At 38.9% G+C, this 17,853-nt stretch overlaps 1 protein-coding gene and 1 long non-coding RNA gene across 5 annotated transcripts in view; one reads left to right on the forward strand and one right to left on the reverse strand.

Annotated features, from left to right (window-relative positions):
• Positions 1-17,853, forward strand: part of LOC144302504 (uncharacterized) — a 303,624-nt gene that overhangs the window by 207,283 nt on the left and 78,488 nt on the right. The window lies entirely within an intron of this gene.
• DTHD1 (death domain containing 1) overlaps positions 9,694-17,853 on the reverse strand; it is a 75,419-nt gene continuing 67,259 nt past the window's right edge. For 2 of the 3 annotated variants that reach the window (XM_077879884.1, XM_077879870.1), the window contains 2 exons: positions 14,720-14,777; positions 9,694-10,238 (listed from right to left, as the gene is read on the reverse strand). In XM_077879884.1, coding sequence (XP_077736010.1) covers positions 9,919-10,238; positions 14,720-14,777 — 378 coding nt within the window. In that variant the 3' untranslated portion in view covers positions 9,694-9,918. Of the gene's footprint in view, positions 10,239-14,719; positions 14,778-17,853 lie in introns of those variants that run through there. The other variant, XR_013369395.1, reaches the window with a different exon arrangement.

Here is a 17,853-nt window from a genome sequence, read left to right on the forward strand (position 1 = left end):
CAAGAGTAACATTAATGGGTTGAGAATGTATCATTCTCCCACAAAAAGCAGCAGCAAATATTTTAGTATACCCAATCCCATTTCAGTGGTCATTTTTGTATATTTGACTATTTCACTTGTGTTGCTTATTTTTGCTTTATATTCAGGGACTGTTCTATTGCCATGATAACATTTGGTTTGTGTGTTTATAACGCTTTGTAGAAGAAGTAAATTTGGTTTATTTTAGAATTTATCTAAGGAAATATTTTAATAAAATCACAACTAAAACTAATATTCTGAAAAATAACACTTATTTTTAAATCTTAATTTAGAGATTTATTTTTAATGCATGTTAACCACTTTTATTCATGACAAATCAAAGCAACACTCCATTGAAAACCTTTCAAAAATTAGAAGGCAATTCTTCAGAAATCACATCCATCAATAGTATTTACTGGAAAATGAAGTGAATCAAAAGAACATTTATTCCATGGTACTACCAATTGTTTGTACTTTCAATTTCTATTCCCAGACAATTTCAACAAAATTACACACCTCAGTTCCAATGGCCAATAATAGATTGCATTGTTATTTCTATTGTATTGATTGAAGAAACAGAATGTATAATGAAACATAAAGACCAGGACAAATGCAGAAATTACTATATACTTCATTTCTTTTTTTTATTTATTTTTTTTTAGATTTTATTTATTCATGAGAGACACAGAGAGAGAGAGAGGCACAGACACAGACAGAGGGAAAAAACAGGCTCCATGAAGCAAGCCCGACATGTGACTCGATCCCGGGAATCAATCCCAGGACTCCAGGATCACACCCTAGGCCAAAGGGGGCACTAAACTGCTGAGCCACCCGGCTACCCTCTATACTTCATTTCTTCACATCAAAAGGGAATTGGGTATTTTTGAATATTAGATCAGAAATTAGCCATAAAATGATGTACTATTAGGTTGATGATACATTGACTATACATCAAATTATGCCCTCTACCCCAAAACAACTTTATTTCTTTAAATCATGCAAAACACTTATTTGACAATATAAAGGAATTTTCTCTGTAGTCTTAAATGATTCCTTAATTTTATCTGAGACACAGAGGCCCTCTTGTGGCAGCCTCTAGGCATTTGCACTGACTATTTCTAAAGACCAGTTTCAACTTGTAGGACACAGGGCCATTCAGGTGGAGCTAGGCCTGGGCCACTTTGTGACACACTAGGCCCTCAGTGTCTGTGAAAATGACCCAAAAAAAGTCTTAATATAATCTAACAGTGTATTTTACATTCTTTAGCACACAAGAAAATGTAACAGAATATAGTTTTACTCTTTAAAATGAGAGATTAAGAAATATCAATTCACAGTGTGAGATTTACGTGCAGTCTATTAATGGGATCAGATTTAAAAGTGTACAAGAATCAGCTTCCAGGGAAGTAAGTCCATCTTTGTGACTGTGTCATAGCTATTTTCATTAGAGAGACTTTTAGAATTCTGTATTTAAATTCCTCTGTTACTGTGAGGTCTGAGTCCAGGGCTCCTCCTTCCCAACTATCCCATCTCCCTGCCTCAACTCCCAGCCCCACCCTGCTTAGTCTTGTGAACAGATAAATTGTCTCAAAATACGACCATAAACTGAGAGAAAAGTTCTTGTATATTCAGCACAGAACAGAGCCCTCTCTGTTTCTTTCTCTTTCCCTCCTATGCTACTCTCTGTTCTGTGCTAATCATGAAAAATAAAAATAAAACTGAGAGTGCTTTGGACAGGAAGTAAATAGTAGGCAATGTCCTTAAACTTCCATGTGCATAAACATCCTTGAGGTATTCACTAAGAATACAGATTCCTCAGTTCTATAGCCAAAGACACTGATTTAGGGGGCTGACTCGTGCTTCGTGAAACTGGATTTTAATGCCCCTTCCAAATGTTTCTGGGGCCATTTGGCAAGGAAAAATGATTCTTTTTCTGGCAACAGGATCAACTGGAGAGCTTTGAAATTCTGATTCCCAGGGCCTACCCCAGACTTTAATCAGAATTTCTCAGGGGGCCCAGGCACTCCCTACTGATTCTAATGTGCAGCCAGTTAGAAAACTACTGGGCCAGAGCACAGAAGCATAGATGTCAGAGCCCAATCATCCAAACGCTACCAGAGACACACCTTAAGTTCAACAGTCAGGGTTTAACTGACTCATTGCACTAAAGAAGAGTGCATGCCTAAGGAACAGTGGTGTCTCACTAAACAAAAGCAAAGATAGAGTTATTTTAAGATATAGAAATAGGGTGGAGTTGAGTATTGTAATGGGCTCACAGCAAAGCAAAGCTTGTGTAAATGGACCAACATCGGGTCTGCGCTGCAAGGTGGATCCGGGTCCTGCTCCCTTGAAAACACGAATCTCGAGATACATATGCAGTGTATATCCAGAAACCCTCTCTCTGAAACCCTGCACCTAGATTGTCTGTGAAGACTGCATTTTTGTGTCAAAGTTCTTAGATCCTCTAGACAAGAGAGGGATATTCCTTTCTTACTGATAATGATTCCAAACAGCAAAGTTTGTAATAGTCTGTGATTTTGAAAAACAAAGTGTTTCAGTGTATAAAAAGAAGCGGCAGTTAACTCAAAGAAAGGGACGCTTTACAGCTGCAGTATGTTCTTGGGAGAAATATTGAATCCTGTTAATTTTGTAGATGGCTTCATCTCTGTTTGCTAGTCTCGCCTGATCAATGGCAGGGCAGATGTTTACAGTTCAAGCTCACTTTTATCTTTCTAAACATGACATCTGCCCCAGAGGGCTGCTTCCAGAAGGAAAATGGAACAAGAGAAGAGTCATAGCATGTCAGCATGTAGATGTCACCCATGCATTAATTCAACAAGACTTATTGAATGCCTACTGTGTGCTGGGACCTCTGCAGGGTATCAGAAATTCAGTGATGAACAAAACTCAGTCCCTGCTTTCAAGATTCTTACAAACTGGTTGGAGAAAAACACAGATAATTAGGCAATTACAACAAGTATGGAAGAGCTGTAACAAGACTTCAAAATAGCCATGACCAATTAACCCAGGCTAGGGTATTTAGGGAACTGGAAAAATGTTACTTGAAGTTATAGAAAATAGAGGACTATAGGGGTGGGGATGGAGGGTGGAACCAGGGGCAGAAAGTGGTATAGAGGAAAAAAAAGACTTTGAATACAGAATAGTCTGGGCTCTAATCCAGGCTCTACCACTGACTGGGTATCACTGTAACTCTGAGTTACGATTTCTCATCTGGAAAGTAAGGATAACAAAACAAACATTCATGGAGTGCCAGACAGTTCTAAGTAATAGGATTACATCGATGAACAACAGACAAGCTCTTTGACCCTTACAAAGCATGCACAAAGGTGGGAGTTTACCAGAAGTAAATAATAACCATAATTGAAGTGTAAATCATTTAGCATGTTAGGTCATAAAAGCAGAGTGAAGGAAATTGGACATACCAGCTGAGAAAGGCTGGGAGAAGGGGCAAGTTGACATGTCTGTCACAATGCCTCGGCGTAGCACAGAGGCATTCTCATGACGTTGAGTCACAGAAGCCATGCTTGGCTCAGCTAAAGGGGAAACCAGCACCTGCATGGCAACCACTACTTTGACCTCACTCAGCGTTTCCCTTTTCTTCTGAACTACCACTATTCTAACTTTGGGGAGCCTAAATTTGTACCTTGGGCAAACTTCTCATTCTATAGCACAACTCTGGATTAGAACTCAGGAGAGATTCCTCACTGAGAATATTTCTGGACAAGTCATCAGACAGCAGTTGACATTTCTCAAAAACACTGATACCAGCTGGAGAATTTGAAGGTGGACCCTCTTTTGCTTATAGTGCTCTAAATTTCCCTTGGTTTATTCTGCTCCTTTTCTTTTATGCCCTGCTCCAAGCCAAAAGCTGATTGAATCATGGTTCTTTACACTCTCCCTTAAGGTCTATGGCACCCTATTCGTAAGTCCAGTTATAGCATTTCTGTACTCTCCCAACACCTGCCTCCTGACTGGAACTGTATGGAAGGAATTTTGTTTCTCATATTTACCGGGCTAAGGGTTGCTTTGTGCATTTGGTGGGCAGATATCAGGGGTGCCAAGTGGTCTTTAGTGCATGATTCGATTCAGGTTACTTAAAAAATATATTCCATTCAAAATGCCAGTAACATCTCCCTTGACAAACACTGAGTAGGAAAACAGAGCTTTCCCCACAAAATTTAGATATTTTGAAAATTGGATAATGAAGCCCTCAAAGTCTACTTAACTTAACCTATTATGATGTTTCTGTTTTACTCTAAAATACTTCAGAATACACAACGTATTATTGTGTATGTGTTTATTTAAGCTACATTTTTTAGTAATAATCAGTTGCTGTAATCATGAATTTATGGTACAGATATAGTATGTATATGATTAATATAACTGGTTTAACGTCATAAGTTTTGTTAATTAGAATGATGAAAGTTAGAAGTTTTTATTTGAAATATTTAGTGCTTAATAATTAGCAAAATGATGGTTGTAATGGATTTTCATTAGTGAAATAGATGTTATTCAAGATATATCATTTGGTCTGAATAGTAGAGACATTCATACTACTCTGTAGTATAATATTATTATTATATTATTAAATATTATCAAATTATTAATTAATTAATTATTAAATTATTGTTGCTAAATAAATGTCCTGTTTTGCAGCCACTACTTTGAAGGGTTCTTGATGTGCCTGAGGAGACAAATTGTAGCAAAGTAGCTCAAATCATTGGTGACTACTCATATCAGCCGCAAATCACCCAATATTTATGCATCACCAATTTGTGTTTGGCCAATTTGCAATATTATCCTAAACTGTCAGTCTCTTAAACAAGCCTAAGAGAACATTTAACTAATTGAACTGGGACAAATATCAATGATGTCAACATCACACTTCGCTCTCACCTCCTGCTCTTTTCCCTATCCTCAAAATGGTATTTGTACCACTGACATGAATTTAAAATGTTGTTTGGCAAAATAAGAAGTAGAATAATGAAGAAACAGATATGTTCATTCCCTTTCTTTCTTCTCCTTAGCGTGGTGGCAGCACGGTATGGTGGGAACCAAGCCAACATTCTACATTTGAATCCTGGTTATGTCACTCACTTATGACCTTAGGCAAGGCGCTCAATCTTTTGAAACTCCTGCTTCCTCTCATAAACTGAAGGCTATGTGCCTGCCCCACAGGGTAGTGGGAGTATTAAATCAGCCAGTGCTTGTAAAGGGCTAAGCATGAAGAGTCTGGTTCACTACAGGAGATAAATGAGGTGTTGATCTCATTCATTTACTCTTTATGCAGAAAACAACCTGAGGGAACTCTTACTCATTTTTGTGCTTGTAGCATTGGACAGATTGCCAGGCCCAGAGTTTTTGTTCAATATATATCTATTGAATAAATGAATGTAACATTTCTTTCATAGAATTTGGCTATACTTTGACACTATAGGCTCTCTGACATCCTAGAATCTGTCCACATGTCTGATGTATTATTTCTCGTTCCTATGCTTTTTAAAATAACAATTTCAATGGAATATACTGTATTAGTAGAGGAACCACTGTAAAAAATTTAAGCCAATTTTTTTTTCAGTAGAGAAACTGAAGACAATCCAGGCTTACCCAGTTCATAGAATTTCATGTTATGTGCCTCAAGTTAATTCTTTTTATGAATTCTTAAAAATACTATTTTCCCAAGAATCTTCATGACCTGGTGATTAGAATATAAAATGTAATGTATATAATGAATATAAAATAGCAATGTTTATCAAGGGCCTTTAAAATGCTTTTAGCAAAAAAAAAAAAAAAGTAAATAAATAAATAAAATGCTTTTAGCAAGTAATCCCCTTTCTAAAAATTTATCCTGTTGAAGTAATAATCCACATACATGTGTAGAAAAATGGCCATTGCAGTATTATTTGTATGAAAAGAAGGAAGTAACCTGAATTACAACAAAAGGGGAAAGTTTAAATTAATTATGGTAAACAATCATTGTACTCTCAGGTTTATACCAGGAAGAAATAAATATATACGTTCACTAAAAGGCATGCACAGAATGTTCATAAAACACTGTCCATGATAGCTCCAAATTAGAATCTACTAAAATGTTCATCTGTTGTGGAACAGATATGTAATTTTTAGTATGTGTGTATAATGGACTAGTATACATGAAGGAAGCACTTAGAAGGAACAAAGTATTCCACATGAACAACATGGATGGATTTTAACAACATAAAACTAAATACAGGAAAGCCAGACATAAAAGGATGTATGCTGCATCATTTTTTTTAATTTTCAAAAATTGCTAATGCTAAAATGGCATGACTCTGAAATTGGTTATTATGCAGCTATTAAAACATTTAAATATATTAGAAAATGTTCATAATTTAATAAAGGACAGTATTATTTAAAGCTGTATGTATAATACATGACCCTCATTCTGAAAAAAATAAACCTTATTTATGCATAAGCTGCTATGAGAAGTATCAGAGTCTTGATACAAAGCATATGATAAAACTCAAAATAATTAAAAGAGGCTTTATCCTAAAAGGATGGGCAGGGTGTGGTGGAGCTACACCGATAGGACTATTTCTTCCCCTAGACCTGAAGGGATAAGAGGAGGATCAGATCCCCAAATCCAGGAGATGGTTGCCCAGAGAGGAAAGGAGTGGCGGCCTTTGGGTAAAGGAAACAACCTGGTCTTGGTGAATTTGATGGGAGGAAGACAGGATAGTCTAACTCACTGTCTTCTCTTCTCCCAATCTCCTGCTGGGGCTTCCATTACCCAAACCCAACAAGAAGCCAGAGACACCGCTGATGTGGACCACACAGGTCAGCTGACAGAGAGCAGGGTGCCTAGGGGTGGGGTGCGGATGAGTCACACTGACCACACGAGGCACATGCTACATATGGGACTGATTCCTTTGACAACCTAGGTGAGAGGCAATCCCCAAGAGCTGAGCCATTTTTTTCTATATATACCTTTATATCATTTTACTATTGCAATAATATATGCCTTTTTTTTAATTCTGAAAAGATGTGTGTGTGTGTGTGTGTGTGTGTGTGTGTGTGTGTGTGTGAAGAGATGGGCGCCTGTGAGGGTATATATATGAAGTATGTGAGTGAAAGTGTGTGAGAAGAACAGGTGTTTGTGAGTGTATACATGTGTATGAGTGAAAGTATACAGGTAATAGGAGATGCATGTGCATGTCTGTGGAGTATGTATGTTAGTGAGCATAAGTAGGAGGAGTTGTATGGGAATAAGTGTGTGAGAGGTGGGAAGGGGCTGTGTGCTGAGATGTGTGTTTGTGAACAATGTATGCAATCATGTGAGGAGGTACAGATGGATGTAAGGCTGTGAACATGGTAGGGATAAGTAGATGTGTTCAACGGCATTTGTGAGAGGTGTGTGGGAGGGTGTGTGTATGTACAGGTGGTAGTACCCGGGTGTGGGGGAGATGAGGACATGGAAGGGGATGTGAGAAGATGTGAGTAAGGAGGTGGATGAGTGTGGCAGTATGTGTGTGGGGAGATGGTATGTGTGTCCATGCGGGCACATAGGCGATTGTATTTCTATACATCTATATACACAGGAATAGAAATATTTCCTTCTAGGAAAAAAAAGAAAAACTGGAAGAAAATACTCCAAAATGTTCAGGATAGTAATCTCTAGTGTTGGGACAAGAATCCTGACTATGTCACTCCCTTAAGACCTTAGGCAAGGCACTCAATATTTTGAATCTTGTTTCCTCTCTTGTAAATTGGGGCAGGGTACCTACTTCATAGAGCAGTTGGGAGGATTAAATAAGTCAGTGCTTGTAAAGGGTAAGCATAAAGAGCCCGGCTCACCACAGGCAATAAACAACCTATTTCTGCTACTTTATAGTCAGAAAAACCATGAACCTTTCAGTCTGTTTTCTTCATTCCTAGAACACGTGGAAAATGGTGTACCTTTCTGGAAACATGTGAAATTAATCCAAATATTGACTAACAAAATGTGTCTTTATAGGAATGTATTGGAAAATTGGAATCCTCTTTTTCAATATGTAGCCAAATAGATATCTAAGTCCTTGGTTAATTTGTAGAAGGAAATCTTGCCTTAAAAATTCAGAGCCATACGAGTGTTTAATTTTTCATGCGATTTCATTAATTTTCTGGTATTCAATAATCAAAACTAATCACTAGTGATGCTGACAAGCCAAGGCCGTGATGGTTTTGCATTGATGAAATGGTAATATAAACGTAATGCCCCGCATATCATATTGCTTTAGCTAAAACTAAAGTCTCAAAGCTCACGCACTAGATGTTAGCAGGGATTGTCAATGATGGAGCAGCTTTGGTCATTATTAGTTTAGTTTAGTTTAGTTTTCTGGGTTTTTTTATAGTCTTTTTAATGATGAGCACCTAGGGCTTATCTAATAAGGTTTCTGTGAAAAGTGATTTAAGAGTAGATTGTTTTCCTAGGTTAAAAAGGCCCTGAAGGGGATTCCCTGGGTGGCTCAGTGGTTTAGTGCCTGCCTTTGGCCCAGAGTGTGATCTTGGAGTCTCAGGATCGAGTCCCACATTGGGCTCCCTGCATGGAGCCTGCTTCTCCTTCTGCCTGTGTCTCTGCCTCTCTCTTGCTCTCTCTGTGTCTCTCATGAATAAATAAATAAAATCTTAAAAAAAAAAATTAAAAGGCCCTGAATTCTTTCACTGATACTTCACTTTCTCTGCACTGCCTCATTTCACTAATAATACAATGTGAGAGTTTTCTCTGTTCCCAGATACTTTTATAATAGAAGAAAAGTTTGCAGCAGTAAATGGCCAGTGCTTTCCTGTTTTAAATTTATTTCAAGCTTGTCTAGCTTTCTTACTGATTTACTATCATCAGCATCAGGTCTCTGCAACCCAATTTATTCTGTATTGTTAGCTGCAGGCTCCACGGTGGGTGCAGTAGGTGAATCAGTTGCTTGGAGTCCTGCACAACTAGTTTACTTTTATGTAGATAACAATAAAAAAAGGGGATTCTGTATATCTTATCTTTCCTTTCCACTTAGAAAACCACCTCAGTTATTAAAATGTAAACACAGCAAACTCTATTACAAATGCTATTAGATTTGGCTGAACCCAAGACCATAATTCTTGCAGAACGTGTATCCCTGAGCTGTGAAGAAGCCCTCAAACCCAGGAAGGCTTTTTATAATCTGATTAGAGCTTCTCCCCCTGTCTCAGCACATCTATCAAGAAGACTCGGTCCACCCCTAGTTCGTTTCCCAGAATTAGGAGTCTTCCATGTTCTGTCTCCCTTTCTGATATTTCCTACTCTGGACTGGGTGGCAGGCACTGAAGGGGGCACTTGACGGGATGAGCACTGGGGGTTATTCTGTGTGTTGGCAAATTGAACACCAATAAAAAATAAATTTATTATTAAAAAATAAAAATAAAAATTATCCGACTAAAGTGTTTTTGGAGATTGCAGTAACTGGATTACAATTTATGAGCTACATTTCTCATAAATACGTGAGAGCACCTTGTAAGGTATGCCCGTGTCTTTTTTGTTTTTTTTCCTGTGTAGCAAGCCCAAAACGTTCAACCCAGTTCTAGATTAGGTTAGTGGGTACATGCTTATCCACCTGGTTGTATCTTAGGAGAAACCAGATTGCTGTGGAACCATCAGATAACACACACTTCTAAAAAGAAATGGAATGTATTTTTATTGGCACAGCCAAGATGAAGCATGTCTAGAAATCTGTTTTACAAATAAACTTGCACATAAATTGTCAAAAAAAAAAGGGGGGGGGGGGAGGCTTGGCCCAAACAGCCTTACTTGGAAACTTCTAGTGGCATGTTGAGGGAAGCAACCTGAGCACCTGCTGTGACCCTTCTGGGGGCAACAGAAAGAGCAGCCTGGCTTTACCCTGCTGAGTGGAACCGGTGTGGTGGCTCAGTGGACACCTTCCCCTCCCACTTGAGCTTGAGCTCCTCGGAGAGATCGCTCCTGCCGATCCTGCGCAGGTGACGGGCCAGAAGGCGCACTTTATCGGTGGAACTGGGGAGTGAGTTTTTCCAGAAGCACAGAAGCTCGTGGATCTGTTCCGTGGGCTCCGCAGGGTTCTTCAGCCTGATGAGCTCGATGGTGCTGCGGCGCAGGGGGAGGGATGAGGACAGGCGCCTGGCACTTTCCTGGGAGAGCTCCTGGGCCAGCCAGCGCAGCAGCTGGTCCTGCAGGGCTTCTGTGGGGCACACGGGGACGGACAGGGTTAGGACTTTGGGGGGAGAGGGGGGCCTGTGCTGATCTGACCCTCTGCACCTGCTCGCAGGAAATCCAAGGCCTCTCTGGCTTGGCCTCTGAACCTTGGGAAGATTTGGACACCCACCCCCACCCAGGGGACAGTGGGAAACCTTGGGATCCCTGCCATGTCTGGGGGCTTCCCCCTGAGGGATCCCTTATTGCCAAGGACTAGAAATGCCCCTCGGGTTTTAACTCCCCTGAGATCCAGGAGGGCTTGTTAAAAAGGATTTTAGGCCCTGCCCCAGATAGTCTAATTAAGTAAAAAGAGGGTAGGGACCAAACTGGGCATTTTTAACAAGCTGATGCTGACACTGGAGTCCCCAGCCATACGTTGAGCAGCATTATGTTCAAGGATACTTCTAGATTCAAGACTATTTCTCGTAATCAGTACTAACCTGGTACAGAGTATGCCAGCAGCTATGCAATCCTCCCCCAGCCAGCCCCAACTATACACACACAAGCTCACCAAGATCCAACCCAAAGAGCAGTTCTGTGGAAGGTCCTTTACACCATTTCCCCTGGTTTAGAACCACAGACATCTTCTTTAAATATATTCTGTATTTCGTCATACCCCTTCCCTTATCCTGTGACTCATGTCAACCACCTAAACCCATGATTCTATTTTTCTGTTGTTTGGTTGCTTTTTTTTTTTTTTTTTTTTTTTTTTCATTGTGTCACTCCGGGCCATGACTCCCATTAAAGCCCCTGAGCCCTCTGTGCCCCTGCTTCTGTGCCCCCAGCCTGCACCACTCTCCGGCTAACTCTTGCCTTGGTCTGATGTGAGGCAAGAATCCTGCATCTGCCACCTTGAACTCCACGATTCCTTCCACCTACCTATTCACAGAAGTTGCACATAAATTTAAATTATGAATCATGCCCCTCTTCTGAGAAGGCTACTCAGAAAATGGGAGTCAGCACATCCTCGCTCTCCATTCTTACTTTCAAATCAACATTCTGCTTCCATGGTGCAATACGCTCATGTAGTACGGGTGGGCCTTCCTCTCTCCATCCCCATCATCTACCTCCAGCCATTGGCTGCCAGCATCGTCAGTAACCCTGCTGATAATCAGTCACACCTCTGACCACATGGTTCCTTAATCTTGTCAACATCAGTGACCTGTACTGTGATTCTACCTAAGAAACTGACTTTCATGGCCAGTCCTCATGTTTCATCCCCCTCCAAGGCATCAGCTCCTCAATATCACTGGTGACCACTACTTCCTAAACTTCCACAGCTCTGTTCCGTTGCTGCTGCTTAATACACTTCTTGCCTCTGTCACTGATACAATGAGTCCTTTGATGCCCGACACTGGTCTCTACCGGTCTCACATACCTCCATACTATTAGAAGCACATGCTGCTCCTCATGATCAGCTATGTACGTCAGCAATGGCCTTGCATCCACCTTAGAATCTGTGATCCTTTGTAGCCTTCATCATTCACAATTTATCAATTGCCAATCCTGCTGTACTCGCCCTACACCCAACCGCTGAGATGTCCAGGGTTATAAAACTATGCTGCATGTCATCCACTAACTCTGGGCTCTGAACACCATTCAAGCCTTTATACCAGTTAATAAACCAGTAAAAATATTTTTTCCTGAATGCAATTTAAACTATTCCCAGCAATGACCTAAAACTTTTCTAGCCTCCTTAAGCCCCAATCTCACTCACCTTCTGTTTCACTCAGCCGATGTGTTTCTCCTAATTTTCCCAAAGCCATTTGACCTGAATTCCCATAAACCTCCTTTTCAAAAAAAAAAAAAAAAAAAAAAAAAAAAAAAAAAAAAAAAAACCTCCTTTTCATTAAAAATCACTTTCTTGGGCACCTGAGTGGCTCAGTGGTTAACCATCTGCCTTCGGCTCAGGGTGTGATCCCAGGGTCCTGGGATCGACTCCTGCATCAGGATCCCCACAGGGAGCCTGCTTCTTCCTCTGCCTCTCTCTGTGTGTTTCTCATGAATAAATAAAATCTTTAAAAAAATAAAAATCAGGGATCCCTGGGTGGCGCAGCGGCTTGGCGCCTGCCTTTGGCCCAGGGCGCGATCCTGGAGACCCGGAATCAAATCCCACGTCGGGCTCCCGGTGCATGGAGCCTGCTTCTCCCTCTGCCTATGTCTCTGCCTCTCTCTCTCTCTCTGTGTGACTATCATAAATAAATAAAAATTAAAAAAAAAACTATTCATAAAAATAAAAATCACCTTCTTACACAATCTCATTCTTCCATGTTTGCCAGATTCCATTCCCCACAGTGTTTCCCATCAAGTCATTTCCCTTCACACTTGTTCCTTTCATCTCCTCCTCACTACACATGCTTCCCATGCTTCACGTCTCCTCTTTAACTTGCTTCTGCTACTGTTTCAAGCAACCAGGCTTTCTCTTCTTCCTTTTAACCATAAAATACTTTTATGCCTAATGTAAACATGATGTCACAAGTTCATCACTCTGGTTCATTCCTCAAGCCCTTGTTTTAGGGCTTATATGCTGTCTGTTAACATTCTGTGCAATCCTCTTTCTGATCTTCCTAGCATCCTCTTAATTATGACTCAGAGCAAACAATTCTCAGTCTGCATCTTCTCTGATTTCCAGAGAAAAAAAGCATTTTACTCCTTCCACCCTGGTTCTTCTCTTCCCTCTCTCTCCCCTTCGTTAGCTTTCTTCCTCTTGATTCTGCTGAATTACTTCTTCCTTTTTCAGGCCCCTTCTTTTCCTGCCCTCTCCTCCAATGAACTCATCAACTTTTACTCTCCTAACCATCTCTTTTATTCAAAACATTCCAGCTCTGCTTAATCTTCATCTTTGGCTTTGTCTCCCTAATTCCTGGTACAGCGTTTGCAATATTCACCTCCTGATTATCTTTTCTAGTATACATCACAGCCAACAGGAGCTACCTCATACTAAAGTCAAAATCAACTTTGGCCTTTTTCCACCTACTCCTAATCCTTCCTTCACTCTGTGGGCTTCCTAGAGAATGTGACCACTTGGTGGAGTAAGCTGAAACATGTAACATTATTCAAATTTCTCATTGCTTATTTCCTATCCTCTGCACCCATGTCTCAACTCTAAACATACCTCAGATACTTCCTCTACTTGCCAGCCTTACTGACAATCTCAGTCATGCTCCCCCTCTCTTCTCTGGAGTATTGCAGGAACCAGGAGTCTAACTCATATCCCCGCTACCAGTTTTTATCCACTTTAGTCCTCCACACAACTAATAGTTTTCGTAGTCTTATCCGTTTTACCCATTCCATGCTAATAAGTGTCATGTAGGCTCCTCCTATTGTTTGAACTTTCTACCTTGGCATTTAAAACTTCTCATAGTTTTATCCTGTTCTAACCTCATCTACCACCATCCTTCCTGCAGCAGCTTGGTTTTGAGAGACCACACGCTGTCACAACCCAGGACTTCCTAGTACACACAGGAAAGATCATTATACTCTTGTGCTCTCTGGTGGTTGTTAACAATGGCAGAGAGAATACTTTTCTTTAGACATCAAATTCTTCAAAAGTTAACACCACTATTAAACTCACCAGGCTTTCATCTACTACTACTGTTTTTTTTTTTTTTCTTTTTTAATTTGTTTTGTTGGGTTTTCTTGGTTTCGGCTTTCGTATTTTTAATTTGGTTTTTCTACATCAACTGCTCTTTCTTTGAAAATGGTTTTTATTGCCTCTGAGATAGTGTATAACACTAAGGTGTACGCCTATCCTCACTTTTAATGTAATTCAGTAAAGCCTGCACATTTTCTGAACAATCTATAAAGGTAATCCCTGAATGAAATGCTATGCCATCAGTGGTGGGTCTGACACATTAATCAAAATAGACTCATTGATATACTTTGAAGACCAAGATAAAATTGAAGACCCGTAAATTATTTAGTGACCTATAACATTATAAAGTGGATTGTTTCAAAGGCTAAAACAGAATAAAAATGTCAAATTCTACCCTGAAGTCTTCATCACTGTTATGTAATTGAATTATGTATAACCACAATCAACTATTAGATATTTCTTTTTTGTAGTTTCATACTAACATATCTCTATTTAAAATCCATTGGCCTCAAATGTAGAGTTAAAGTGGCCACACTTTGATTCACAATTTAATTGTCAACATTTCAGAACAAACTGTAGTTTTTTATTTACCAAACTAAGCAGTTACTAGTTATCTTAGTAAAATAATACGTAGCAGGGTTCATATTTCTTGTAGATTTTAGCAATTTTAATTCCACCCATATTTAAGAATGTTTTGGTTTATACGTGCATGACTTTCAAAGGAAAGTTGATTTATTAAGCTGATAAATATAATGACTATCTAATTGCAAAGTCACTTTCTCTATCCTTTTTTATACAATGATTCACATACATATAAAATACAAGAGGAAAAATAGTGCCGCTGTAAGGCAGACAGAGCAAATATTTCTTACCTACAGGATCGGTAGAAATTCTTTTGGTACTCTGTGGACGGTTGATTAATTTTTTATGCTATTGGAGCAAAAGGACACAGAATAAGCAGAAGAAATCATTAATTTGTGAACAATCTACAAATAAAAATCCATTTGAACCTCACCCCTATTTAAAAGTACTGAATTGCACACCTTGCAAAAGTAGATTGTGTATTTGTGCATGCATGCTCAGCAATTTCTTTGATAAGGTAAAATATATTAACCCAAATCTTTCAGCAAATTTAGATTTAAGACTACACATTGAAATATTAGTATGGCAGTCATGTTAACTTTGAATATGTTCCAACAAAATTTAAAACTGTTAAAACCAACAAACATAGGGCAAGCTAACCTCTATGCAACAAATGCAACATTTTGTAAAAGCCCTGTTGGGGAAGGCACCTCTCTGCCCCAGCACTCAGCATGAGGCCTGAGTTCTCTAACAATAATTTTTGTGAATGAGTGAATGAATCAATGTGCATACATGATGCCAAAAATAATCATATTTTTGAGCAGATAAAACCAATATTTTATCATTAATCTTCAAATATATAATCATTACTTTTCTCCACTATCTGCAGAACAATTTGTCCTCAGTTAATATGGGATCATGGAAACAGCAAGGAGATAAAGTAGCAACATCTGGGTTTGGAAAACTGTTAAGTGCTCTAGACAATGTATTTACCTTGCTGGTCTCAGCTCTGAAATGTGATTTATTTAAAAAAAAAAATCTCAAAATCCTGCATACAGATGTTCACAGAAGCTTTGTTTGTAACAGCCCCAAACTGGAAACAATTAAAATTTCCTGCAGTAGTAAATGGTTAAACAAATTATGGGACATCCACACTATAGGGTGCTATTCAGTTAAAAAAAAGGACAGATCCTTGATACGAGCAACAATTTTGGACCTCAGCCTGATGGCTGAGTGAAAAACTCCAGTCTTAAAAGGTCGCATATTCTATGATTCCATCTATATTACATTCTTGAAATTACAAAATTATAAAGATACAGAATAGATTAGAAATTGCCAGGAGTTACAGATGGTGGGAGATGACCATAAAGGAGTAACACAAGGGAGATCTTTGTGATGTTAAAATTGTTTTGTAACTTGAATGCAGGGGTTGCACAATCTACAGGTATGAATAAATGGCCTAGAACTGTATACACACGTTGTATCAATGTCAACTTCTTGGTTTTGATATTGCCCGGGTAGTTATTATATAAAATGTAACCACTGAGAAGAATGGGGTAAAGAATACTCCAGACCTCTCTGTAGTCTATTTTCCAACTTCCTATGAATTCATAATCATTTCAATAAAACCCCCTTTTTTTTTCAGAGAGCAAGTTTAAATACCTTTTAATTATCTGGAAAATTTTGGGAAATACAGATAATACTGAAGGAAAAAATACCTTCTACAAATAATTCCCCAAGTTTCATGTAAGGTTTTAGAAGGTTGTCTATAAAACCTGATATAGATTTATGTATATATACACATGCACTCATGACAGAAAATACTACAGTAGTAATTTATGATGGAAACACATTTTGCATACATTCACCCTAAAGAATATTTCAGTGATCCTACATAAGGTACTGATATGAATAATAAAGTTGTTGAAAATCTAGTATTTCTCATTAATACTGTCCAAATGGTCAAAATAATATACATATAAAGACATATGAACCAATATATTGACAGCCATACAAGATTTCAGAAAATGAAGACTGGTAGTCAATGGTAATTTTTTAAAGATTTTATTTATTTATTTGAGAGAGAGAGAGAGAAGCAGACTGCCCACAGAGCAAGGAGCCTGACATGGGGCTCAATCCAGGACCCCGAGATCATGACCTGAGCCAAAGGCAGCAGCTTAACCAACTGAGACACCCAGGTGTCCCTCAAAGTTAATTTTTAATGACCATGTATTCATATAACATTTAGTGGCACCAATATTAATTGTGAAAATGTCACTAGCTATAAACGCCTCACCCCTGTAAGAATGCTCTCAAAGACTCTACCACCATTTAAGATAAAAGGTGAAAATTTTCTTAAATTTGAATATTGTCTGCTCTAAACTACTGAATGGCCAAGTGCCTGATGAAAGGCAATTCTTACATATGTTTCAACACTTTTCAAAATAATTTTTAAAAAATGCTTACTTTGAAGCAATAATACAAGGATAATCCAAGTGTGAACTGCTGGTTCAAAGGGTGATTTCAATATAAGTGGCTGAATCTGAAAGTCATACTTTGTAGGTATTCTTGTCACAGACATCACATAAACATGTATATAAAATTTCCATTAAGAAGTTTTAATGGAAGCGGGACACTTGGGTAGCTCAGTGGTTGAGCATCTGTCTTCGGCTCAGGGGTGATTCCTGGGTCTTGGGATCGAGTCCCACATTGGGCTTCCTGCAGGGAGCCTGCTTCTCCCTCTGCCTGTGTCTCTGCCTCTCTCAGAGGCACACTCTCTGTGTGTCTCTCATGAATAAATAAATAAAATATTTTTTAAAAAAAGTTTTGATGGAAGAAAATTAGGAAATAACATAGAACAACAAAAGTTCAAGCATATTAATACTGTGAAACTGCAAACTGCACATAATCTTTGAAACATCAACTACTTGCTTAAACCTCCCAAAAGAGAGAGAGAGAGATCAATTTAAGCAGTAAAGCAGATTCTATATTTCCCATCAAAGGGCATATGGCCTGAATTTCATCTGAGACAAGAGACACTGTGTTTTTTCTTTGTATAAATAATTGTCCCCCTTGGTCATTCTTTCTTCAGAAAAAGTTTCATAGCATCTTGGTGTACCAAGAATGATTCTAGTGTTTAAATTATGTATTTTTTCACATCCATGAAAATTCCAGCCTATCCTTCTTCCGGCATCCAACCGTAGAAGCAGTAGGTCGTAGCAGCACAAAACTCTCGGACTCTTTAGACTTGAATGCACTATGCTGGTCTCCTACTCTGCCTCTTTGTCAGGGACTTTCAGTGCCCCTTCCCTTCCTTTTTCTTCCCTTTCCCTTGTTTTTTTTTTGTTTTGTTTTGTTTTGTTTTTGTTTTTGTTTCTGTCTTTCTTGTTTGTTTGTTTTTTGTTTTTTGCATGACTTTTGTCTG

Source organism: Canis aureus, chromosome 2, assembly GCF_053574225.1.
Source record: "Canis aureus isolate CA01 chromosome 2, VMU_Caureus_v.1.0, whole genome shotgun sequence".
Lineage (NCBI taxonomy): Eukaryota > Metazoa > Chordata > Mammalia > Carnivora > Canidae > Canis > Canis aureus.